We start from the raw sequence: 7,846 nt of genomic DNA, 5'->3' as shown, positions 1-7,846 counted from the left end.
TGAATATAACGATGCACAAAAGGAGGAAAAAATTACATATATGTGTGCTAGGATTTCTGTGCATTCCATCAAAATGAAAGCAACTACATGTACAGTCATCTCAGTCTCAACTGGGCAGTTTTTATAAGCCAGGAGAAGACATGAATTAACCCCATGATAGGACAGGGTAACAAAAAATGAAAAAATCAAGTAAAAAAAAAAAGAACAAAATTATGCAACTGTTGCTCTATCCTTTACTTGTCTTGAGCTTCTTCAGGGCTTGATCAGATTCTTCACCGCTTGAAACTCTTGAACGTATTGTGCCTTGATTGCTAGGGGGGACGTTATTATCCTACGTTAGTGAGAAAGAAAAAGAAAAAAGGTTAGGCGTGATTTGATGGAAACGGTAATTGAAATTACTCCAAAGTAGCTTAATGCCAATAAACCTTAACAATGGATGTTGGCGCAGTTTGTCTACTATTCCCTTTTTTCCCGAGCTCTATCTGCACTGAGATGGTGGCCTGAGACAAGTCTACTCCAGAACTCTGTAAAGCTTGCGTCAAAGTATTTAACAACCTGTTTAATGCCAATACAGGGTACGTTATTTGACTCATAATTCAACAAATTCTCTTCTTATAGGGCTACAGAGAAGGCTACTTCCCATAAACAAAAAATGCTAGGCTTTATCTTTTTTACAAACGTATGAAGCTATAAGCAAAGTTAAGCATCCAGATGATGAGAGTATTGAGATGATGCCAACACCGCAAAACAATGTTATTTCTTGTCACTGGAAAGAATCTAAAGAAACCAATTTGCAAACACCTGAAAAAAGGAGTTTCATGGAATTGAAAAGATTCATATATAGTTCAGCATATTGTAGAAACAAAACCTGTATTGTTAGAAGTAACCTTCAAGTTACGCTTCTAATATTTAGCAACTAATTGTGCAAGGAGGTCAGAAGAGGATATCTTCAAGAGTAACGCTGCTGAACATTAAGATATCAAGGTGGAAGTTCAATATCTCCGAACAAGTATGCATGTACCTTTTCTCCCCTTGCATGAATTTCAAGACTGCTAGAAACAGTCAAGCAGAAGCAAGCAGGCTATGTATAACATGAATAGGAATGTATTGTCCAATGCTACAGAGACAGGTAATTTATAATTCCTAAAGCAGCTAGTAGACGTGTGCTAGAAGAAATTGGCGGTTCAAAGATCACCATAGAAGTGATTGAATTTTGTGTTAGTTATGATCTCCTTGAAAGATTTTGACCTATGATGGCTATCGGAACCATAAATTGTAATATGCAAACTCACCCTTGAGAGTACGCGGTAGAGATGCTGATTGTACCACCTTCAACAGTCAGATTCTGTTGTTTCAGCTTATCACTAGCAACAGCCCCGTCAGAGGTACATGATATTGCATGGCATGGTTGAGGTTGAGTTGCCGTGTTCTCCGCATCAAATGCCAGTCGGGGTGGAAACTGTGCTGCTGCACCTGCGATCCTGCCAGGATGGAAGAGGTTCGGCTGCAGCGAGATAGGAAATGGCATTGCTTTATTTGTTATTCCGAGGTTCGGATGGTGATCCATTGCATTGAAGGTACTAGCAGAGCTCATATTAGATTCGACTGCATTCCGTGCTCCTCCAGGATTAATGGAAGGAGAAATGGTTATGTTTTTCTCATCTAAATTTGCAGCAAACAATAATGCAGGACCAACACCACTATTCACGCCTCGAGACTGGTCAACAGAACTTTCCACAGGCCTACTATTGTTTCTCTGTTTTAAACAATGGAGAGCCAACTATTAGACTGTAACAATAATGATTATCACACTCAATAAACGATATAGTGGCCACGAAAACATTGGAAAATATGGAGGTTATGTAGAATTTACCCATGGCCCCAGTTTTGCATGTTCGTGGTTCCATCCTTGGTATGATCCTTCATATTTCTGTACTTTCTCCTGTAGAAACTGAACGTGCTCGATGACCTGTAAAATGATTCACGGACTCCATCATTTACACCGTACACTGAAAGAAAGAATGATAATTTTATAAGAAGAGTATGTACCTCTAAAAGAAAAGATGCCTTGTCTCTCTTTTGATCGCCATGAGGAATGAGCGCTCTCAACATCTGAAATCTGCATGAAAACTTCGAAATTTTAGTACAGCATAAAGTTGACAAAAGCAGTCGTAATTATTCAACAAGAAAAGTTGAACTAATTAGCTTTATTTAGGGCCTTTTCTAGTTTATATCCCATCAGCCTTCATAATTTAACCAGTAGAAACAAAAGGAACAGATTGTATGGAATTGTATTACTTTACCAAATTAACATTCTTAGATTACTGAAACTTCACTTGTAACAAGACGTCAACAACATTATAAAGTAGCTGATTAAAGGAAAAGATCCTCAGGTTTTCTCAATGTAAGAAATTAATGCGTGCCTGTCATTTATCTTGCTCCTCCTACGTTGTTCTGTTGCAGAATGCTTTGACCGAGGCGTGTTAGGTTTTTGGTCATTGCTCTTTCCGTCCACCTTTACCCTCAATTCCCCTGAAAAAAGAAAGAACAAAGTCCTCAATTCCACAAACATGTAACTCAAACAGAGCACACATAATACTACTTTTTTTTTTTCAAATAAGAGAATTTTTATACATTTATTTTCTATCCACACACGCACACCTTTATGGATAGGAGAAGGGGTTTCTTTCTTAAGGAGGAACGTTTCTTCATCGTCTAAATCATCGTCCAAGTTACTACCTTTGGCTGACTTTATCATTTCTATGAAGCTCTGGGTACATTTCAGCCCTGGTGGCCTGCTCAATTACCAACAAAACAAAATCTCATCATTATATTTTAACAGTAAAAAAAAAAAACCCAAGAACATGCAGGAGAAGGAGAAGGAAACAGACTGTGAGGAAGAAAGAGAGCTGAAACTATTGCGATGGTTGTTCGATGAAGACTGTGACGGCCTCTCTGACGTCGTCCACTGATCCGTCTTCGCTGCCGCTTCTGTTACGCGCCAAACATACTTCCAATTATCACTAAAATATTGTACGAAATATCATTTAAAACAATACTGTCATTGGATATTTTGTTTGGGCCATGCGAGTGGACTTAAAAGCTTATTAAAAGTTCGGCCCAGAACTCTAGCCCTGCTATTTTTATACTAAATAATTTATTCTATTATTGCTAAAAAGACATTTTATTTGAAAAATAGTTACGCATAATAAATGATTGGAAATCTATATATTGCAAAACAATATTGATATTATCATTATGGTCCATAATAATAATATCAATATGAGAGGAGAAAAAAAAAAAGAGCAGAGAACTTTTATGATGCCGTGGTCTACCTATTCGAATTTCAAATAAAATATTATGAAGACTTGGACCGATTTACCATGCAATGTCATATTATTAGTCTCATTTAAATCTCACTCGTCATATTGAAAACTACATCTTGTTTTATTTATAATAATAACCTCTTAGTTATTTGGTTGCCTATTTTAGACCCTAGAGTACCGTTCGTGAGAGAAGCCATGTAATGAGACTATCTTGGGCTGATTTCGCAGTTTGGACTTTGTCTATGCCTTTGGTCTTCAAAACTGAACTTGTAGTAATATAACATGAGCATGAGATGATCCGAACCAACTTGAACCATGGACCTAACCAAATAGTGAAGTCCTAATATGACTATGTTTCTAACATGATGACTACAGTTTGTTGTTGCTCATCGATCAAGCTAAAATCAACCAAAACTATTCGGGGAAAAGATTTTGAGGTTGGGTTTGGTTGTAGTGGTGGTAGTGATGATTAAAAAAAAATGAGTTTGTGAGATAGAAAATAATATAGCCAAAAAACAAGATAGAAAAGCTTGAAAAGTTTTTGAGATTTTAGACATGGAACTTTTATGGACATCACGACTAGCTTTTGATTATCGAGCAAGTTTGAATCTCATCCTCAATATCAAACGAGTATAGTAACTAAGTGCTCATTCTAGCTAGATTGACATGTAGTATTATTATATTCCACTTACGTCTCTTGTATTGCAATTACATTAACACCTCATCGATATATTTAACACCACATCTCTTGGCTGTATGTTGCTAGGGGGAGATGGACTCGCACATATGCACATGCACATGCAAAGCACAACAATGGAAAGTAAACAGACAGAACATGGAAAGTACAGATAATTATTAAGTACCTCTGATAATATTGGATCTTTCTCCCACATTCTCCTTCCCTGTCTTTCCCTTTTTCAATGTGGATTCTTCCCAAAGTGTGAATCCACTAGCTGAATAAGAACTGCAGTTGGAATTCTCATCATTTTTATCGGTACTACTAGCTTGAGCTACGGAGAATATTGTGTTTTCTGGCTTTGGAACTCGTTGGTTGAAATACGATACGTGGCTTATACTGTACGTCCCGATGCCTCCAGGGAGGGTGTGCTCCACCGAGGGTGGTGGTGCCGGAGGCGGTGGCTTCTCAATTGTCAAGATCTCAACGTTGGTTTCTTCTCTGGCGGTGGCTTTGCTTACTTGTTCTAGTGGTTGTAGAAAATCATGTGTCTGGAGGAAGCCACCTGTTCAAGCATGGAAAGATGGAAGATTTCCAGTTCAGATCTGACCCTGATTAATGGATTTATTCTGACTAAGATTTCTCAAAGTCTGTAATACTTTGAAATTTACAATTGAACTAGTTTTGGCAAGTGGAGTGATGATTTATAATTAATAATTTAGAAATTAAGCAAATGGACAATCAAAACAGATCCAAAAACATGGTGTCTTCTTTTTCAACCAGGAGGGAAACAAAAACATGTGGAATATTTATGTCCAAAAATATGGCAGAATAATTAGCATAAGAAGATTCACAAAGATTACCCTACTCGTTTATGAAAAGATATTAAATCAAAATTTGACAATTTTTTATTTAGATTAACAATCCGTATATTCAACACGTCAAAAAAAGTAATTCTCAAATATATTTTTTTCTTTTTATATATCAAGATGCGATCTCTTGGATGATGATTTTCTCAATAATTTAAAATAACTTATCTCTATTTTTTTAAAAAAAAATTACCGGCCACCATCCCCTCACTGACCCAACACCTAATATTTCAATTAAGAAACTATAAATATTAATCAAGTAATTAAGGACCATTTTTACAGTGTAGAGGAATTTTAATCAAGTAATCCTAGTTACTTTTCTTAATTGATTAATCATTAACTACTTAATTAATTAAACTGTTTTGTCAAAAAAAAAAAACCTAGTTAAAATTAGAGTAAATTTCCTGGAAAAAAAATTAGCAAAACACTGTTAAAAAAATATCTTCAAAACAATTCGGTAAATGTCAAGCTAGGAATAGAGACATTTAAAGAAATGGTTAAAAACACCACCAAAGTAAATAAATAAAAAATGATGAGCTAAATACAACACCACCAAAGTAATGTCACCATTAATAACTTTAGTGGATAATACACGTGGTTAAAAACGACAAATAATTCACTGCTTTAATGTTATTGAATTCATTTCATCATGGTATTTTTAATTATACTAGGGTGCTATCATTGTAGCTTCATGGGCCTCCCAGAGCTCATTTTACTTTCATTCTTTTTATTTTCTCTCCTCTTTTTTTTTTTTTTTCATTGAAATTTGTGCAATTCATTTTATCCATTTCGTTGTTATTCCCAACACCAACATTTTTATATTTTGCCAAGACTTTCTTACTCCGTGTTATTTTGTTTATTTTTTAATATAGTTAATTATAAAAAATTAAATTTGTTGACCGGAAAACAAGGGGCACCTCTCTTTACACAAGGAAAATAGTTTGTGATCGTGATTGTGATTTGTGAATAGAATTACAACTACAACCTGCATAACAGAGGGAGTGGATGTGAATCATGTGACATGTCACATCGTGTCCAACTCCTAGAAGATGGGTCCCATAAAAAACAAAACAACATATGGCCAATCTGATGGTGCTAATTGCTAACTGCTAACTCTTTCCTTTTCGGATTTGGCAAACCCCTGTTTACCCTACCCCACCCTACTTCCCTGGCCCATATCCCATCATTCAATTCGTGTCACGTGCATCCACGAACCCACATCCATAAACCAGAAAAAAAAATCTTTTTCCATTTTGAAAAACCAGAAACAATTTTTTCTTCTTTTTTTACCAGATCTGTAAACGAAAAATGATAATACCTTGAGAAGGTGGTCTTGGATCTTGTTGCACGGTTGAGGAATGACTGTACAGTGAAAGAAAGTCGTGTGTTGGTTTCCTTCCTGTTAAGAACATGCTTCATAACCACAGTTAATAACACCACTACACTGCGATTTGTTTTAATCATTTCATAATCCATATGCTAAGCTAAATCGAAACTAAAAATTAAAAGGAATATGTGTGAGTAATTAAAATACCTTCAGTTCCGAAAGGACGTTGTTGAGGAAGCTCCATCCAAAGCGGAGATAGATATTTTGTAATGAAATAAATATCTAATTAATTGCTTCTTATCAGATCCGTAGAAATTGAGATTCTTTAAAAAGGTATGGCACCTCCGCCTTAGATCGGAGAGGACATTCACTTTTTTCTAATAAAACTGACTCTTTTTATGCTTTGAAAACAGGGATCAAAATCCTCTCTCACAACTTCAGAAAAAGAAGAACGAACTTCGGGCCACCAAATCACAGATATTAATGAAATCTGCAATAGAATTACAGTTAAAATAATTCATGTTAAATCAGAATTCAATGTTTAGAGAACTTCTAAGATTAAACTATCCATAATTCAAGCCAAAATAAATAATCTCAGAGTTAATTGAAGCTAAAAGGTACCTTTGATCTGAATTGAGTGAGATTCCGTCCCTATTTCAGCTCCAAAAACCGAGCTATCCAGTTTCAGAAAACAAGAAATTCGAACACGAAATTCTACGCCGGAAATGATCGAAACCGAAGCAAGCTTCAACGAGAACGAAAATGCACAAAGAATCTCCTTTGAGTATCGATATAAATAAATAGGTTTCTGCTGCAAAAAAAACAGAGAGAGAGAAAAAGCTGTGCAGCAGAGGAAGCTAGAAAGGATTGCAAGTCGGAGAAACCTCTCTTATTTCTCTTATTCCTCTGTCTCTCTCTGGTGTTCGTTTGCTTTGGGTTCTTTTATACAATTTATTCTCTAGCATGCTTCATTGTTTTTCCGTTATTTCAAGAAAACGGCGTTTTATTAACGTCGTTGCGGCGGGGTTGACGGTGTTAAGTGTCACGGAGAACGTTTTTGTTTTGTTATTTAAGAGGATGCAGTATTTTATTTTATTTTTCTGTTTACCTCATCGTGCTGCCTGTTGGGGACATCGAGATTAAATCTGTTTTACTTTTCTTGTTAAAATTTTTTATTTAAAATTAAAAAATTTTATTTTTAAATTATTTTAATATATTTTTAAATAACAAATAATATCTAGCTCGCACTCCTCGTCCATCCTCCCAGGCAGAATGGGTTCACATAGCTCAATAATTTACTTTGTTTTTTTATATTATTATGTTCTTGGCAATCCCGATAAAATGTTTAAAAAATTATATATTGTTTTCTTTTGTGACAACCAAGATTTATTAATTTTCTTTTAATAATTTATTATTTTGTCTCCTTTGCTATCCATGAAAGAAGATTTATCATGCTGCTCACATCCCATAGGGAGTCTCGGGCATCATAACGTGTTTTTGCATTTTATATTATTATTATTATTATCTTAATTTTCTTATGGGGTCTAATGTAAGAAAAAAAAGAAAAATATATATATATATATGAGATCATTGTCAAGATCATGAGAGGTTGATTTAACCATTTCTTGCATGAGGCAGCAACCAAGCT

At 35.2% G+C, this 7,846-nt stretch overlaps 1 protein-coding gene across 2 annotated transcripts; it reads right to left on the bottom strand.

Moving 5' to 3' along the window:
• LOC7453864 (transcription factor BIM1) lies at nt 1-7,127 on the bottom strand. 2 transcript variants are annotated; one of them, XM_002322010.4, is made up of 12 exons: nt 6,820-7,127; nt 6,406-6,688; nt 6,190-6,270; nt 4,190-4,567; nt 2,892-2,991; nt 2,662-2,795; nt 2,424-2,532; nt 2,050-2,119; nt 1,874-1,969; nt 1,293-1,756; nt 426-555; nt 1-331 (listed from the first exon to the last, which is right to left on the bottom strand). In XM_002322010.4, the coding sequence occupies exons 2-12, from the start codon at nt 6,440-6,442 to the stop codon at nt 227-229; spliced, it is 1,704 nt and encodes a 567-aa protein (XP_002322046.4). In that variant the 5' UTR covers nt 6,443-6,688; nt 6,820-7,127; the 3' UTR covers nt 1-226. The 2 variants fall into 2 exon arrangements, with proteins under 2 accessions (XP_002322046.4, XP_024442672.2); XM_024586904.2 differs by lacking the exon at nt 6,820-7,127 and having other exon boundaries at nt 6,190-6,284; nt 6,406-6,684.
• Between the last annotated feature and the right edge of the window lie 719 nt (nt 7,128-7,846).

The sequence above is a fragment of the Populus trichocarpa genome, chromosome 15 (genome assembly GCF_000002775.5).
Source record: "Populus trichocarpa isolate Nisqually-1 chromosome 15, P.trichocarpa_v4.1, whole genome shotgun sequence".
In the NCBI taxonomy this organism is placed as follows: Eukaryota; Viridiplantae; Streptophyta; class Magnoliopsida; order Malpighiales; family Salicaceae; genus Populus; species Populus trichocarpa.
This window is presented reverse-complemented; position numbering and strand designations above follow the sequence as displayed.

What these genes read in the sequence shown, in the direction of transcription:
- LOC7453864 (XM_002322010.4), bottom strand. Translation starts at nt 6,442, where the DNA reads ATGGAGCTTCCTCAACAACGTCCTTTCGGAACTGAAG. An exon ending in AAGATCCAATATTATCAGAG is followed by an intron (nt 2,992 to 4,189) that starts GTACTTAATAAT and finishes GGCGCGTAACAG; the next exon opens with AAGCGGCAGCGAAGACGGAT. An exon ending in TCTACCGCGTACTCTCAAGG is followed by an intron (nt 556 to 1,292) that starts GTGAGTTTGCAT and finishes GGCATTAAACAG; the next exon opens with GTTGTTAAATACTTTGACGC.